General features: G+C 48.7%; 1 protein-coding gene and 1 long non-coding RNA gene across 4 annotated transcripts in view; one reads left to right on the top strand and one right to left on the bottom strand.

Annotated features, from left to right (window-relative positions):
• The window catches only part of GRIN2B (glutamate ionotropic receptor NMDA type subunit 2B), a 494,586-nt gene extending 477,136 nt beyond the window's left edge, over nucleotides 1-17,450 (top strand). For all 3 annotated transcript variants that reach the window (XM_060194403.1, XM_060194405.1, XM_060194404.1), the window contains 4 exons: nucleotides 5,089-5,249; nucleotides 6,716-6,903; nucleotides 9,290-9,528; nucleotides 11,150-17,450. In XM_060194403.1, the coding sequence (XP_060050386.1) occupies nucleotides 5,089-5,249; nucleotides 6,716-6,903; nucleotides 9,290-9,528; nucleotides 11,150-12,949 (2,388 nt within the window). In that variant the 3' untranslated portion in view covers nucleotides 12,950-17,450. The remainder of the gene's footprint in view (nucleotides 1-5,088; nucleotides 5,250-6,715; nucleotides 6,904-9,289; nucleotides 9,529-11,149) is intronic.
• LOC132539416 (uncharacterized) overlaps nucleotides 4,362-17,826 on the bottom strand; it is a 52,081-nt gene continuing 38,616 nt past the window's right edge. The window contains exons 2-3 of the long non-coding RNA XR_009550700.1: nucleotides 5,717-5,812; nucleotides 4,362-4,586 (exon numbers count right to left, since the gene is read on the bottom strand). This is a non-coding gene — a long non-coding RNA (uncharacterized LOC132539416). The remainder of the gene's footprint in view (nucleotides 4,587-5,716; nucleotides 5,813-17,826) is intronic.

The raw sequence follows: 17,826 nt of genomic DNA, 5'->3' as shown, positions 1-17,826 counted from the left end.
ATAGAGAAATCAATTAATGTATTTACACAAATAAAATCAAGGGGCTCTGACTCTGTCCCCCCTGCTCTCTCCTCTCATCCTGTGACCTGATAGCCTTACTGGGCTGCCTAGGGCTTCCGTTTCCTCATGTGTGAAATGGAACTGACCTGTATGGCTTCTTCCCTCCTGTGATTATATTTCAGAGTCTGGGTAACTCTCAAACAATTTCAAGTCCCAGGAAGCTAGCTCTATGTTGGCCAAGGATGCTTTAAAAGCAGACTGGGCTTTGTACCCCACTGCTGCTTTCCTTGGTGGGTAGGTATTTTAATGGAAAACAAAAGTGGGACCAGCCACATGACTCCCTTGGGGCAGTGTACTTGCTTCAGCTCTAGCATGACTCAGGCCCCACCACACCGCATACAAGAAGGGTCAGTGCTTGGTGCTGTGGCAGCTTTCTCTCTGACTGAAAATGTTGCCTGGAGTGGTGATCCCCCAGTGATGGACAGAAGTGGAAGGAAAGGTTAGTTGTTTCTCAAGGTCAGTCCTCCATGTTTTATGGGTTGTGACAGGGCTTTTCCCTCCTCCCTGGAGCACCACCTCATAGCCTGGGCCACATGGCAAGAACATTTATTGGAAGCATCAGGATCTGGAAAAGTTTCCCTTTTCCCCATTGGCCTAGCTCAATGTACAAGTCTCCACAGTTATGAATTTTAGAATTCATTAATATGAGAGAGCTGCAGAGTGAGACCAGAGTATTTCTCAGTTCTGATAGTGCCTGGGATTGAACCTGGGACCTGAGGCATGGACTTTTACATAATCATTATGCTGTCTCTCCTGGCAGTTTCTTTAAAACTTGTCTTTTATTTAAGCTTCACAGGTCTTACCAAGCTGGGACAAGAAATTTCAAAAGGAAAGGCAAGTTCACTTCCTCTTTGGCTAATTCTGGGGCAACACAGGCTCCCTGATGGCCCTGGACTGGCCTAGTTTAAGGAGCAAACTAGAAAACTCAAAACACGTTTTGAGTTTTAGCATTAGAACTGGGCCCCTAGATACAAGTAGTCGTGCTTGAGACCCTTTCATATGACTGATCTTGTGCTAATAGTTTTCTACACACTATTTCCCCATTATAAATAGTTCTCCCCCAAAAAGTGGAACTGTGAAGATGTAGCCACGCTCACACAGTTGTTCAGAGACAGACACTGCCTGTCCCCAAGGTTTTGCCTCCCCCGAGGATGGTGCTGTACCTAAGAACCTTGCTCGTGTATTGTTCTTAGATTTCTTTAGTGACTTATTTTCTCCTCATTGGGGGCTTTGTCTTTTCATAATGTAAAACTGTATTATTCAGAGAAGTTCCTAATTTTCATTAAGGTCGATTTATCTTTGGGAGTGCTTAATTGTGCATTTGGTGTTGTATGTAAGAAGGTTTTATCTATGAATACAAAGATTTCCTCCTGGAGACGCTCTCATTTTAGGATTGCCACTTAGATATATGATCCACCTTGAGTTCCTTATGTGTATCTTAGGAGGTTTGAAATGAGGTTCTTTTTGACTTTTGTGTCATAAATGTTGCTGGACAGCTGGTCTGCTGTGATGGCCTCTCTTCTATCTCTGTGCTGCTGTCGCCTTGTCTGGGTCCCTGCATCTTCCTACACTGTCAAGTCAGGCCACTCTAGTCCCCCAAGTTGGTTGTCTTTCAAAGCCATCCTGGGTATTTTATTATTTCTTTAGTTTTTATTTATTCACAACTTATTAAAGAGCAATCTAAAGGTAAGTAAGGTAAACCTGTAAATCAGTGCTGTTACAAGTGGTATGAAACATCAGTCTACACCAGAGTCGCAATGGGCATGATTTTACTTTTTGCTGGGTAAAGGAAGTTGCTTGGCTGCAGTGCTACGTACTGTGTGGCTTCTGCTCTGCTTCTGACTTGGGACATCTCCTTTGTCAACCCTGCAAAGTACTGTGATTGTTGACTTACGACATTGGGTGTTTCCCAGGTATAATCTGAATCCTCACATCTGAAGGGACAGGAAACAAAAGCAGACCAATCTGTACTCGTAGGGGTCAGTTTTAATTATCAAAAGAGTTTCTTGGGTGGCCACAAAGGCAGTGTTTTCTCATCCATTTGCCAAAATTTGCATCTATAGAGTCCTAACCTGGCTCCGGATGGTGTCAGCCATACTCAAAGTCGTGGCCTGGGTGCTGGCAAGGAGCCCCTGGCAGCTTTGGAAGCAGATACCTGGGAAAAACAGGTTAGGACACTGAGTCTCTAAATCAGTGAGGACACTTCTTCATGAGCCCCAGGGTCCGACACTTGATGGTGGCCAGTCAGGCTGAGGTCAGCTTGCTCAGGGCAGAGAATGCACATGGGTGTAGGTGTGTTTTGATAAAGGCACCTTGGCAGACTCCTGGTCTCCACACTACTCCTCAGGAGGCAGTAAAGATGTCCAAGGTGATTCTTCTTTAAAAAGATGTTCTTAATTATCATAAGGGTTAGTGTTGGTGCCCAGTGACTGTGTGAGGAATCCACCACTCCTAGCAGCAGCCTTCCCCCCTTTGTATAGATAGAGAGCAACACTTCCAGCACTGCTTCACCACTCATGAAGCTCCCCCACCACAGGTGGGGACCAAGGGCTTGAACCCAGGCCCTTGCCCATGGTAACAGGTACATTCTGCCAGGTGCATCACCACCTGGTGGTCCCTGGGCCTTCCAGCTTAATGACAGGCCCTGTGGATGCTGGTTGAAGAAGAGTCCAGGAGGGACTGAGGATTTTCCTGTCCTGATAGCATCTGCCATTCCAGGTGACGGGGGGGGGGGGGGGGGGGGCTGGCTGTCAGGTGAGTTACAGTGTCTACCCTGCAGGTAAAGTTAATTTAGAGCCTTGCTGAGAGGGAGAAGCCATCTCAGAACACATAGGACATGCTGTTGGAGCGGCAACCCCACCACTGCTTTCCAGCCAACCTGGCTCAGCCTGGACAGTGTGGGAGCTACTGGCCAGGGGTTATGCCCAGGGTCTGCCCATCCTTGTGGCAGGGTATCAAGTTCATTCAAACATCTTTGTACACATCTTGACCCCAAAAGTCTCCTATGATCATCCATACCTCACTTCCCCATAAAACCCAAGAGGCCTTCCTTCAGCACAGCATTCACTGCAAAGGCTCATAGGTAGGCACCAACCTCCCTGCTCTTCCTTCCTTTCCAAGCAGCTCTGCCTCAGTGCCTGACCCATCCCTAACCAGAGGGTGCTCATTGTTTAGAGGCTTATGCAGATCACACCTCTTCCCAGCAGGATCCTTTTAAGAATTCTGGGGAGGTGGCTGGAATATATATAGCTTCTGGGGTTCCAGGTGTAACTTGAAACTGGCCCCTGTGCATAGAGCAGGGTGCAGGGTTCCATTCTCTTACTGCCTTCACCAGCACTGATGTACATGGCTTTTCCAGCCTCTGTCTCTCCCTTCCCTTTTGCTATCTGAGGTGGTGAGCTATACCATTAGTGACAACTGACAATCCCTTGGGATGGTGGCCCTCAGGGCTCCTGACTTAGTTTCTTCATTTAAAAAACCATAATCTTTAAAAACAGAATTAGAGACTCACAGCGGGTAAAAAGCACTGTGGTAGGTCAGCCAGGAGCTCCTGGGGCCTCATCAAGTGCTGTGGTGGCCATGTGAGCACCAGAATGCCACTCCTGCTACCCTGACCTTTTGGACCATATTCTGAAAAACTTTGTAGCACCTCAGATCAAGGAAAAGAGAATGACTCTTACTGTGTTGACAGGTTAGATTTTTAAAATACATTTCCAAAGTGAATGATAGGATACTGAAACCTGTAAGGTTTAAAATGTCTACACCATCTTCCCTGTGTCAGGGCATGGACACAGCCCCACTGCTCCATATCCCCATCTGATTCTGGGTGAATGAGGAGACGAGTACTCTAAAGAAAATACAGAATGTATGCATCTGGCCCCCATGGCACTGTAGGAAGCTTCAATGCTGTGTGTTCTTCTACTCTTTTTCTGCCTCCCCTATCTTAAAAAAAAAAAAAAAAAAGAAAAGAAAAATCTAAGGGATATTTATTGACCACTTTGTAAAAACTGCTATGCCAAGCACTTGCTATCTTTTAATCACAGCACTTTTGTCATCTCTGTCTGACAGAGGAGGAAGTGGTGCACAGAGAGCTCCTGTGACTTGCCTAACCCCACACAGCCCTGAGAGGCAGACTAGGGCTTAACATCATCTAACACTGTAACTCAATCTTGAGGACTAGCAAAACTGGTTTCATTTGTTTTGAAAGTAATCAAATTTGTAGTGTGAACTAAATACAATGACTAAGCACTGATGACCATTCTGGAGTGGACTTGACAGAACAAACAACTGCCAAAGGGTTTCCTTAAGAAATGGCTTCTTTGAGTTCTATTCTGAACTGGGGCAGGAATTGGACTGGAGTGAAATATGAGTTCATGTCAAAGGGGCAGATGAAACAAGGCCATGAAGATATTAATGAACACAGTATATGCCCAGGAAGCAACATTCAGACTTAACTCATTGTGGGGCAATAACCAGAAGTAGAGCTGATGTCAGGAGGTAAAAATCCAAGAGATGTACTCTCAGTTCTAAAGAGAGGGAAGAAACAAAAGTATATTTCATTTTATAACTTACCAGTAACTTATATAAGAATTAGGAGCATTTAATACATCAGGACAAGAAAAAATTTCTTAGCAAAATACGTTTGATACTCAATGAATTATTTTCAGGAGAATGATGTTGCTCAACTCATTAAGGTCCCATGGCCTCGACAGCACAGTGACAATGTATTGAATCCCCCAAATTAAAGGGCTGAAAGCAGATTTAACACATTTTTCAGAAATTTATGATATGACTAGTCTATCTCACAGTTAAGTCCTTCACTGGTATTGTGCTGGGTACATAAAGGGGTAGGCGAATAGAAAGCTCTCAATGATGTGTATTAAGTTGAGTGGAACTGAAGTCCACTTTCAGATAGCAACTGCTGCTCCTGAGTGAGGGCCAATATATTTGGAGAAATATAGTTGGGCCCCTTCCATGAAAATTCACTAATCCTAATTTCATTTCTATTCACATTCTCTTCCTCTCTAGTTCCAGAGACCTAATGACTTCTCCCCACCTTTCCGGTTTGGGACTGTGCCCAATGGCAGCACAGAGAGGAATATCCGCAATAACTATGCAGAGATGCATGCCTACATGGGCAAGTTCAACCAGAGGGGTGTAGACGATGCCTTGCTCTCCTTGAAAACAGGGTAAGAACTACTTCCAAGATCAAAGTCTCTGATACATTTCTCAAACCCTACAGCAGGCTATGCCTTACAAAGTTAAAACAAAGGCAGCCTCATTTGTTCTCCATGAATTTCTTTTTAAAAAATAAAATTAGAGGAGAGAGAGACAGACACCTGTAGCCATGCTTCCCCACTCGCAAAGCTTTCCCCCTGCAGGTAGAGACCAGGAGTTCAAACGCGGGTCCTTGTGCATTGTAACAGGTGTACCACCACCCAGCCTCTGTTCTCTATGAATTTCCAAGTGGACAGTAGAATTCAAGCCAGTGTAGGAAGATTCCTGTACTGTTACTTATTTTTTTCATCTTTACAAATGATGTTCTACTTGCATTAGTGGAGGAAAAAGGGTCATGTGTCATGTATGAAATTAAGACCTGATGGAGAGAAAAGGAAGAGCTGTTAAGACAATGGATAGCCAGAATATGCTGACTGACCTCCATTCCAGCTGTTACCGGCATTCCTGGGTCAAGTTCCTGAATGCACATGTGGACTGACACTCCCAGCACTCATCCAGCCTTCAGAAGCCATGGCTGTGGAATAAAAAAGACAATTAATTGCCACAGGTATCCCAATCAGTGGGGCCTTTGTAAGTGATTTCCCAATTGTGATGGGAACTGGCAGTGCTTGCACACAGACCCACGTTTTGGAAGAGCCACCCAGATGCCAGGTTTCTTATTACTGTTGGTTCAGGGAAGGACCACTTTGGATTGCTTGGCCTCTGGCATACCCACAGTGCTATTATCTGCATAGTCAATCTGAACTTTTCCTTTTTCTCACCTCTGATGTATTTAAATGTGGTCTGTTAATGTTGGCTCATGCCTTCCTGTGCATCCCCCCCCACACACACACACACTATACAGTCCTTCCTTGTGCAGTATAATACAGGGAGTAAGGTTCTTAGATAGCCAGGGATCTGAGAGGTTTGAGTTCCTGCTTCCTCTTATTTCTACACATTTGCTCCTAACATAAGCCTGTGATCCCACAACCCAACTCCTGCATCTCCTTCAGATGTGTCCCTACATTCTTCCCCACTCCAGACAGCAATGAACTGAGAAATGAAAAATGTTATATAAATCTAACCCATGCTATTCGTTGTTATCGTTGTGACAGTTACTTTTCATTATTTCAGTTATTATTTTTATTGATTCCCTCTTACTCCTTCTCCTTTGCAGACACAGCTTATGAGTTGGCTCCAGGCCCAACTAGCATTCTCATCACTCCCAGTGGGAGGGAGAGAACTCCTTTCAGCCTGAAGTCACATAAAGAACAGCCCAGGATTTAGGATTAGGTTCTGGCTACATTCCAGCTTAAACCCTACTTGGAACCCATTTTCCCCATAGTTTCTGGAACCTGTTTCTTATTAGTGGCCCCATAGGTAGCTTTGTACTAAATTGCTCCTTGGACTTGTGTTTCTTTGATGCTTGCTCACACAGGAAGCTGGATGCCTTCATCTACGATGCAGCAGTGCTGAACTACATGGCTGGCAGAGATGAGGGCTGCAAGCTGGTGACCATTGGCAGTGGAAAGGTCTTTGCCTCCACTGGATATGGCATTGCCATCCAGAAAGATTCCGGATGGAAGCGCCAAGTGGACCTTGCCATCCTGCAGCTCTTTGGAGATGGTGAGTTCAAGACACAGCAAATGCCAGTGTGGCCTGACCAAGACATTGACTCTTCCTAGCAAACCACCCCGATGACTGGGGTGTGGATTCATTTCTGTAAGCCCACCTTAACCAAGAAGCAAAAGCTGAGTAACTTAGAAAACTGTCTCACAGGGAATCGGGCATTAGTGCAGCGGGTTAAGCGCAAGTGGCGCAAAGTGCAAGGACCGGAGTAAGGATCCCAATTGGAACCCCAGCTCCCCACCTGCATGGGAGTCACTTCACAGGCGGTGAAGCAGGTCTGCAGGTGTCTATCTTTCTCTCCCCCTCTCTGTCCTATCTAGCAATGACAACATAAATAACAACAATAAAAAGACAAGGGCACACTGACAGAATTCTGAAGGAAGCAAGAGAGATTCTGTTCCAGGACTTGCCCCTAGAGCATGGGGGCCTGCTGGCACCTTTTGGCATTCTCCCCCTGTTACTGTCTGATTTTTCCTCTTTTAAGGACATCAGTCATACTGACATCTACTCCAGGGTGACCTCATTTTACTAGTTACATTTTACATTGAGTTATTCCCAGCAAGGCCACATTCTAAGGTAAAGTGGGTTAGGAATCAACATAGTAATTGGAGCAACCACCGTTAAGAGATCAGAAGTCTAAGATCAGAGTCAGTATTAGTTCCTGCTGAGGGGGAGATAGTGCCAGGGCTTTGCCCTAGCGTGTGGGTCAAAGGCTGTGGAATGACCCAAGGAGTGACATGTACAGTGCGTGTGTTTCGGAACCCCCAAATTTGCTGCTTCCAGTAAGCAAACAATTCTGTGTCTCCACTACCCATATTACTTTTTTATAGTATTGGTAGATGTGCTCAGACCCTCAGGGATGAAGAAAGTGGTGTGACAGACATTGCAATCCCTACCTAGATGGACAGCGTTTGGGGATACATGTTCAGAGAAATGGCAGCAGACTCAACTCTGCCCTTTAATCCCCACAGCTGAAGGAAGCAGGCCCAGGGGCCTTGGAGGCAGAGCCCATAAGCCATTCCCCAGTGTGAGATGCTGCCTTACTGTGAGAATCTCTCCTCCTAGTTTGTTATAGCACGTTCTCTATACCTTTCTCTTTGCCTCCCAGAAGCTAATCTGGTTACAGATGAGTAGCCTGACTCTGGCCCCAATGGACATGAGCCATGCGGCTCTCTAAGTTATGTCTGTAAAATCTCTGCTGCCAGGAATGAGTGAAATAATAGGCCAGGGAGCATAGCTGGATTTTCAGACTGTGGGTTAACCTGGCTGCTCCACTAGTTAGGAAAATAATAGTTTGATCCAAGAAATGGGGCAGGGGAGTGGCTTGATGGACTCACATTGGGAAAAGAAAAGAATTACAGCTGGACCTTAGCCAGACATTCTGGCATAAAAGTGTCAGTTTAGCACAGCTATGACTTAAAACAGTGAGAGCACCTCTATCTCTGAGGAAGACAAGATGATTATTTGCAAAGATCGCCCAAGCTCTAGTGGATTATACAAAGTGCACATCCTGAAACAAACTGGACCCCCTAGGATGGGCAGGCATCTGTCTCCAGTGTTGCATGTCTAGAAGGAAATGCATGGTAGGCACAGGGCTGCTTTACCTCCCTGTGGTCCAGTGTGCAGGGAAGTAGACAAAGCCTCAGCAATATCTCGAAGCAGTGTAAAAGCAGACAGGCCTCATTTTTATCAAGCTAACTCTCCTCCTTTCCTCGTGGATTAGTATTCTACCTCCAAAGAGATCTGTGAGTGGAAGGGTACCTTGGGAGTTCTTGGGTACTTGTCTCCTTCCACCAACTTTTTTTTTCTTTCTGTAGAGCCTGGGACACATTGTCATTCATATTAGAGAGAGGCCCCACAGCACCAAAGCTTGGGATCTGCGCATAGCAAAACCCACACCACACCACCACCACCCCCCCCCCCCCCGTGGCCCTACTTTGCACATTTTTAAAAGCAGTTTTCTGAATTTACTACCTCACTGCCTTTGTACAATGTTGTTTGGTTGGACTGTTTTGCATACCTTTCCCTAAACATGTCTGTGTTCTCCCTCCACCCTCTTGATGCCCAGAGTGCCTTTTCATACAGCACAGATTACAATTCACTCACACACTTCCAAGTCCTGCCTCCTTCATCAAAACAACACACTGACTGACCAGAATGAACACTTGTCATCTGTGTGTGGTTTGTCATTCTGATTACTTATATACCAGCTTACGCCAGAGTACAGGTGGTATGTGATATTACTCTACTCTCCCTTATCTAGGTTTCCATTGGCTACTTGGGTGCATTAAGATATAATGACCTTAAGAAAATTACTGTTCCTGTTCTCCATTAATGTCCTTGTCTCTCTGTCTACTGCCCCTCAACCCTGTCCTGTCCCCAGGGGAGATGGAGGAGCTGGAAGCTCTGTGGCTCACTGGCATTTGCCACAATGAAAAGAATGAGGTCATGAGCAGCCAGCTGGACATTGACAACATGGCCGGGGTCTTCTACATGCTAGGAGCAGCCATGGCCCTCAGCCTCATCACCTTCATCTGCGAGCACCTTTTCTACTGGCAGTTCCGACACTGCTTCATGGGGGTCTGCTCAGGCAAGCCCGGCATGGTCTTCTCCATCAGCAGAGTAAGTGCTCTGGCCTGAGGCTGGCTGGGGTGTTCAGCCTCCTTGTGCTGCCAAAGCAAAGCAGCAGCAACCACGTTTATTTCCCCAGAGGTTAGAGGATAGCATCTCAAGTGGGAAGAAAAAATAACCCAAGCAATGCTAATTTTCCTTTAAGAAACAACTTTCCCCGGGGTTTGGGCATTTGGTTCTCAGTAAGAACTGGCAGATCTATCAACATGAAAAATGTGACTTTTTACCAAGTGTCTTTCACCACCATTGGTTTAGGCCATGTTGATAATTTAAGCCTTTTTTAAAAGTCATATTTCTAAAGTGAGAGTCGTATACCTCTCCTAATCTAGCACACAAGGTCTATTCATTGGTAGTGTCGATGTTCCACTGCATGGTTGAAGCCATGCACGAGCTAAAGGGAGTTAAAGAGCTTTAGAAGCAACTTCAGAAGCAAGCCCTGACCCATAAAAAATTTACATCTCAGAAAGTCCCTTAATTGGAACGAAGTCTAACTCTGAAATCATTATTTAGGTCTCTATTTCTAATTTAAAGCAAACATCCAGAACATAGTTCTGGATGTGAAAACAGAGGGTCACAGGCAAGAGCTAAAAAAACAAGAAAGTGAAATTATTCTGCTTTGTTAATGAAGTCACTGGACTCATTCATGAGAGGTGATCTCAAGTGTCCTGTTAGGCTAGAGATCTAGATTCAGATCTGACCAACTCAAGTGGTGTTGTGTAAGAAAATGGACTTCTCATTATATTGTTAGACTTTCATCATTTTCCTGCAGCAGTTTAGTGGTAAAGGACACTTTCTCTCTGGCTGTGAGTGGATTCAGGGCATCTGGTTACCTGGCAGAGAACCTGTGGCCCCTGAGTCCCAGAAGGGTGATGACAGTGGCAGCGTGGGGCCTGAAGAGACATGCTGGCCTTGCTGCAAAGACCCTGGATTTGGGGACAGTGAGGCTCACTCCCCCTTTTTGCCCATGTAGCTTCCACCCCTCTGCTAAGCTCTGTCTTTAAAATGGTTTGTAGAGATGTGAATTTGCGAACAAGCCTCATCTGCAATGATAGACACTTGTTAGGAAGCAGATTCATCTGCATTTTGAGACAGCGAGCAAGACAACTGAACCCAACCCTCTTTCTTCAGGGAGTTCTCAATCAATAGTAGTTTGTTAAACTATTAATTATTTATAAGATCTTTGTGTGAGAAACTAAGAAGGAAACCAGAAGCTAAACAGAACCAAGTAGAGACTCCACAAGGGAATTTTTTTGTTCCTCTTTGGGAACTTGGTGTCCATCCCAGTTCTTCCCTCCCACAGTGCAGGGCACAGCAGGAGGAAAATCCTTTTTTGATGCTGGAGCTTCCTAATTATTTCTGGAATCTGGTTCCTTCTCAGCTCAAGAAGAGAACTACCCCGCTGAGATTTGGTGATCACAGTCTGCCCTCCATTTCCCCGGGGGGGAGTGGGTGGGAGGGAGCATGGCAGCTGGTAGCCCTGAACCAGCGGGCTCTCCCTGTACAGCGGCCTTCACTGGCAGAAACTAGCCATGTTCTGTCATAGGCTTCTTTCTACTCACTGGGGCCCTGTGGCCACCTGGCCCTGACCCACTCTCTGTCCTTTATCCCTCAGGGCATCTACAGCTGCATCCATGGGGTGGCCATTGAGGAGCGCCAGTCTGTGATGAACTCACCCACCGCCACCATGAACAACACACACTCCAACATCCTGCGGCTGCTGCGCACCGCCAAGAACATGGCCAACCTGTCAGGTGTCAATGGTTCCCCACAGAGTGCGCTGGACTTCATCCGCCGGGAGTCCTCCGTCTATGACATCTCTGAGCACCGCCGCAGCTTCACACACTCTGACTGCAAGTCCTACAACAACCCACCCTGCGAGGAGAACCTCTTCAGTGACTACATCAGCGAGGTGGAGCGGACCTTCGGCAACCTGCAGCTCAAGGACAGCAACGTGTACCAGGACCACTACCACCACCACCACCGGCCGCACAGCATCGGCAGCACCAGCTCCATCGACGGGCTCTACGACTGCGACAACCCGCCCTTCTCCACGCAGCCGCGCGCTCTGGGCAAGAAGCCGCTGGACCTGGGGCTGCCAGCTGCCAAGCACGGAGGCGTGGGCGACCTATATGGCAAGTTCTCCTTCAAGGGCGACCGCTACGGCCACGACGACCTGATCCGCTCTGACGTGTCGGACATCTCCACGCACACGGTCACCTACGGCAACATCGAGGGCAACGCGGCCAAGCGGCGCAAGCAGCAGTACAAGGACAGCCTCAAGAAGAGGCCTGCCTCGGCCAAGTCACGGCGAGAGCTGGACGAGATCGAGCTGGCCTACCGCCGCCGGCCGCGCTCACCCGACCACAAGCGCTGCTTCCGGGACAAGGAGGGGCTGCGCGACTTCTACCTGGACCAGTTCCGGCCCAAGGAGAACTCACAGCACTGGGAGCACGTGGACCTGACCGACCTGTACAAGGAGCGCGGGGCCTCCGACCTCAAGCTGGGCGCCGGGGACAAGCTGCCGGCCGGGGTACCCGCACCCTGGGATAAGAGCCTGGCCGCCGACTGGGACGAGCGCACGGGCGGCGCCAACTTCTGCCGCAGCTGCCCGTCCAAGCTGCATGGCTTCCCGTCCTCCGCGCCGGGCCAGAACTCGGGCCGGCCCGCCTGCATCCGCTGTGAGGCCTGCAAGAAGGCCGGCAACCTGTACGACATCAGCGAGGACAACTCGCTGCAAGAGCTGGAGCCTGCCGTGCCCCTACCGGTGCCCGCCACTGGCGCGCCCAAGTACCCGCAGAGCCCCACGCACACCAAGGCGCAGAAGAAGGGCCGCAACAAGCTGCGGCGCCAGCACTCATATGATACCTTCGTGGACCTGCAAAAGGAGGAGGCCGCCCTAGCGCCGCGCAGTGTGAGCCTCAAGGACAAGGGCCGCTTCCTGGATGGCAGCCCATACGCGCACATGTTCGAGATGCCGGCCAGTGAGGGCGCCTTCCCCAACAGCAAGGCGGCGGGGCCCGCTGGGCACCACCACCACAACAACCCCGGGGGCAGCGGCGGCGGTGGCTACATGCTCAGCAAGTCGCTCTACCCTGACCGGGTCACCCAGAACCCTTTCATCCCCACTTTCGGGGACGACCAATGCTTGCTCCACGGCAGCAAATCCTACTTCTTCAGGCAGCCCACGGGGGCGGGGGCGCCCAAAGCCAGGCCGGACTTCCGGGCCCTCGTCACCAACAAGCCAGTGGTGTCTGCTCTTCATGGGGCGGTGCCCGGCCGCTTCCAGAAAGACATCTGTATAGGGAACCAGTCCAACCCCTGTGTGCCTAACAACAAAAACCCCAGGGCTTTCAACGGCTCCAGCAATGGGCATGTTTATGAGAAACTGTCTAGCATTGAGTCTGATGTCTGAGTGATGGGAGAGAGGTGAAGGTGGGTCTGGGCTTAGGGGGTGAGCTGGGTTCCCATGGGCTCCTTTCTTTTATCATTTCTTTCTGGGATCCTGGAGTTCTGTTTCCTTCCAAGGGCAACCCAACGGCCAGCACCCTCTCTCCCCATCTTCCCCTCCAGGAGAGGACAGAGGGCTCACACCAGGGGGGACTGTGGGCAGAAGTGCTGGGTGAGAGCGTCCTCCCGCTGGGACGGACTCTTGGCCACAGCCCTGAGGCATCCAAAGGAAGCCATGTGCTGAGCATGGGGAGGAGGCTCTCTCTGAACTGGTCCGTGGGTCTTGGTGAAAAGCAGGAGCATCTGATTAAGACCGGGTAACAGTGCTTGGGAGTGAAGAGGCCTTTGCTGGATAACTTGTTGCTTAAATGACATCTGCTTAGTGATCGATCCTGTGCTGGGGGAGGGTGGGAGGCCATGCGTGTTTGTATATAAGCCAAACTCTAGGATGGTTCACTTCCCGGAGGCTCTCTAATGGGGAACGGGAACAAAAGGCCATTGGTGGTTGCTGGAAAGTCCACCCCAGCCGGCAATGTCCACAGTGCAGCCCAGGCGAGGCCAGAGGAGTCTGTGTGTATGCGCATGCACACCCTTATGCCTGAATGCAGTCTGTATGTACACGTGTGCAGTCAGGGCCTTCACTTGCCTCACTGTCAGCTTCCACACCCGAAAGCAGTTGTTTCCTTTGGCTTATATACAAACAGATGGTCACGTGTTACTTGGATGTGGGCTAACTCTCCCTTCAACCCTCCTAAGAGATGGAAATGCAGGTTCTTCACATAGAAGATTCTGTGCTCCTAACAAGAGCAAGGAACAGAAATAATTTCTCTGTGGTGGTCAGTGCTATGGATCCACTTTGGCCAGGACTTTCCAGGATGCAGCAGTCAGGAGCAGACAGGCCCCTCTGCCTATTCTTGAGAGCTAAAGGCTATTAAAGCTTGGTTGTGCCTCAGCCAAGGTTTGGGGAGAAGTCTGGGATACCCTGTAGGGTCAGGTAAGTGAGAGAGGGGGATGTTTTCAATGCTTTGATCCCTTCTTACTTAACCTGAGCTGGGAGGGCAGTTGTGAGGAGTGAGCTTGCTCCATGAGCATAGCCTAGGAAGTTTGGACAGAAGAGACGGGAATGCAGAGCAGAGGGACTATTATTAGGCCGCCCCTTGGGTCTGGCTCCCTGGAAGCCCTTCCACCTTGCCCCCATCCCTTAACAGACTGTACCACACAAGAACAAATCTGTACATTTGTGTGGAAAAATTCCAGGGTGGAAGGTCCTAGTTCAAGTGATGCCACCTTTGCTACAAGTTGGAAACTTGAGAAGGGGAAAAGGAGTGTTTGTCAACTCCTGGTCCTGAAACTTGGGGTAGGGGTGTTCCAGGCTAGATCCACAGCCTGCTCCTACTGTCCCCTTCCACAAGGGGCCCCAGAGCCTGGGGTCTGCATGGAAGCTTGACTGTGGAACCTCCATGTTACACAGAGGACACACAAACCAGAAAGGTGCTCATCCTCCTCTGGAAGGAAGCTGCCATGTCTCTTCAGTCACATCCTCCAGGGCTGTTCTCTGCCTTCCCCTTGGCCCAGGGCCCACTTCCTTTCCTAACTGAACTCTCCCTACCCTCCTCTTTAATTTGAAGCCAACTGAAGGCCTTGACAAGCTTTGTTTTCTTTCTAAGATGAACCTGGGGGCAAGGGGCTGAACCTCTCACAGATTTGGAGAGAGGAGCACAGAGTGCTTTTCCTTAGATTCAAGGAGAGACGCAGAGCGTAAGGGTAGAGGGTGAGGTGTCCGCAGGAGGAAGAGGGAGAAGGGCCATAGAAACCATTGCTTCCCCTGACTCATCTCAGGTCAGGGAATCATCCCCTTACTCTTTCTCTTACCTTACCCCCCCCCTCAAATCAAAAACCAAACCAACCAACCTAGCGAACAGCAATCTAGAACAAAGGGGGCTCTGCCGGTCCCCACTGGTGACCGGAATCAAGATGGCGTTAATTTCATATGTAAATATTTGTTTTCTAATTAATTTTGTATAGATAAAGTGTTCTCTTGTGAGTATTCAGGGTGTTGGGCTGGAGGGAGTGGGGTGGGGATGGGACAATGAGGGGGAAAATGTTTTGTTATGGGCTTTTGTTTTTCATTGGGGGAATTGTTTTGTATGGATTTTGATTCAGGGTTTCTGGAAAGAGGTAAATGGAAGCCACGGGTGAAAAACAACGCAGGGAAAGTCATTTGTGTTCATGCCTCCCTGCCTCACCAATCCTATTAGGCTGTGATAAACACTTGCTTCTGATGGCCTGGGTTTGTCAAAGAAAGGGTCCCTTTGGCTGCAAACAGACTCCAGGCCCAGCTCCTGACTTCTCAGTAGGCCCCAGGTGACAAGTATCCTGTGCATTTTCAAGCCAGCCTGAGCACCTGTATTTTCTCCCCCTGCACCAAAGTAGGAAAGGTTCCCCAAAGAGCTTCAAGCAGAAGAGAAGTCACATTGACCTCTCATACTTGCAGTAGCTGAGAGGGTTTGGAGGATGGATCCTGACATCTCCCAGTAGCCTCTTGCTGTCCAACAAGCATCTCTAACATCCCTGGCACCTGGGCACAATCTCTTTCCCTTTGTCCCCCCCCCAAAGCAGCACTACAAGCACACCCCAGAAATCCCTGTATTTTCTGAGGCTTGTGTTGTCTGGCTGCAGAGAGCCAGCATAGTACATGCTTCTCCCCAGCTCCCACCCTTTTCCAGAAAAGATGGACAGATCTGCTCAGAGCTCAGTGGCCAGGCTATTGTTTTCTTAGAAAGCCTGAAGTTGGTCTTAGAGGTGGGAAAAGTAGGTGTGGGGGAGTGGTGCCCACGGTGACTTCTATTTGCCTTGACCTCATTTCTGCCATCAGGAAGGTGCTCTTGCTGGTGTCAGGTACCCACACCTGGCCTAGTGGTAACCAGACACACAGTCTCTCTCACAGAACGGGTGGCTTTGTGAAGGCACCCACAGGATGAGATTTCCCAGTCTATTTATGAGACACCACATTACAGTTTTCCTCTTCTCCTATCATCAAAAGCTAGCAACTAGATAATTTTATTTTTCTAAGCCCTTTATCTGACCCCAAATGGTCATTTCTCTTAACTAGATATTTGAAATGGGACCAAGTTAAGATATTCAGTCTGCTCAAGAAAGCTACAGGAAAGCCAAACATCCCCAAATTCTAGCAAGGTGAGCAAGAAGGCAGTAAGCCCAGCTCCATCCACCACAGCCACCCTCAGTAGCACCCATGGGTCCAGTGTTCTTCTGAACCCAGCTTGCTCTGCCTCCTCTCTCATGTCCTTCCACCATAGACATGGGCCCTCCCCATCCTGTCAGTGGCAGTGGTGATATCGCAGCACTAATTGAGTTGGCCAGAACACGTGAGGACAGCAGGCTTGCTTCCCCTGTGGACCCTCATCAGTAGGTGGGAAGTCTTTTTGATCCAGCTTCCCCAGTCCTGGCCACATGCCACAAGGAATTCAATGGGGGAGGAGAGTAGAAAAACCCTAAATGACCCCCATTCAGTGCTGGCAGTGTTACTAGTACCCAGATGCACATGCACACAAGGAACCAGCTGTCTACACCATTCAGCAGCTTTCATACAGCCAGTCTTCCGAGGCCACTGGGAGTTGCCTAGTTGCCTGGGAAGAGCAGACACTGTCACCCCAACTGCAGTGTGCTGGTCACCTGCACATCTAAGCCAAGACCAGGGTGTATGTGCCTGTGCGAGATTTCTTTGGTTTTGAGTTAATTCAAGATTTAGGGACAGAAGTACCGTATCAAGTCATTAGGAGACACTACTCCAGAATTCACTGTTCTTTTAAACCCTATCTCTTCAAAAAAAGAAAACTGCCGTCACTGCTTGCACTGTATGTTTGGTGTGCTCAGAATGACTCAGGTGTGGGAGAGTGGGCTGGGCGGCTGCAGTGCCAGTGAGGAGGGGCATTTACTGTGAGCCCAAAGCCATATCCCGCAGCTCATGCTCAGCAGGCTGCCAAATGCTTGGGCAATGTCTGAGACGTGCCCTCAGAATGAGGGGATGAGCAGCAGTGCCAGGGGGACAGTAATACTGAGGTGGGGACATGGCCCATTGTGTGGTTCAGAGGTCCTGAGCACTCCTTCCCTCCCTCACCCCTTCCCACACCAAGTTGTTCCATTAGCACTGAGCTGCTTACCTGTCATTTAAATGGAAATCCCAGGAAAGGTGACATATTAAGCCATATTAGGGACTTGTACATTGAAACACCTAGTTTACATTTAAGATTCTCATTGCTTTTCCTGGGACTAAGTTATGAGGCAGGAAAAGGAGGAGAGAGCAAAGAGAAGCGTAAGTAATAGGAGAGAAGGCAGGCCCAGTTTCCAGAATGTGAAGAGATCTAAACCCTACTTCACTTCCCCCCTGCTCTCATTTAAAGCTTAGAGGACAACAGTATTGGGCCCTGAGCCAGGAATTCTCTCAAGCAAGAGGTAGTGTGTGTGTGTGTGTGTGTGTGTGTGTGTGTGTGTGTGTGTGTGTGTGGTTTGTAAATTTGGAGGTTCAGTACCTTGCAGGGCAAGTTAAGAGCTTCCATTCTCCCTATAGAATATGGGAGACTACTAAGTAGGCAGCCAGGAAGATCAAATCAATGTTATAATAATCAAAAAGTTACTGTAATTATCTGTTCTGTCCCAATTAAATGAATCTTCTAATTAGCAGAGTTGTTCTGTATTCTGTATTTTCCCCCTTCCACAATGGGGACCTGGTGATGCCAATACATGCTAGGAGTTAAGCAGCTGCACCAGGTGTGACTGAGTGTGGATTCTGTTACAGCCTGAACAGGTCAGTCAGAATGCTGC

This window comes from Erinaceus europaeus, chromosome 7 (genome assembly GCF_950295315.1).
Source record: "Erinaceus europaeus chromosome 7, mEriEur2.1, whole genome shotgun sequence".
NCBI classification, from domain to species: domain Eukaryota; kingdom Metazoa; phylum Chordata; class Mammalia; order Eulipotyphla; family Erinaceidae; genus Erinaceus; species Erinaceus europaeus.
Note: the sequence above shows the minus strand (reverse complement) of the source record. Positions and strands in the feature narration are given on the sequence as shown.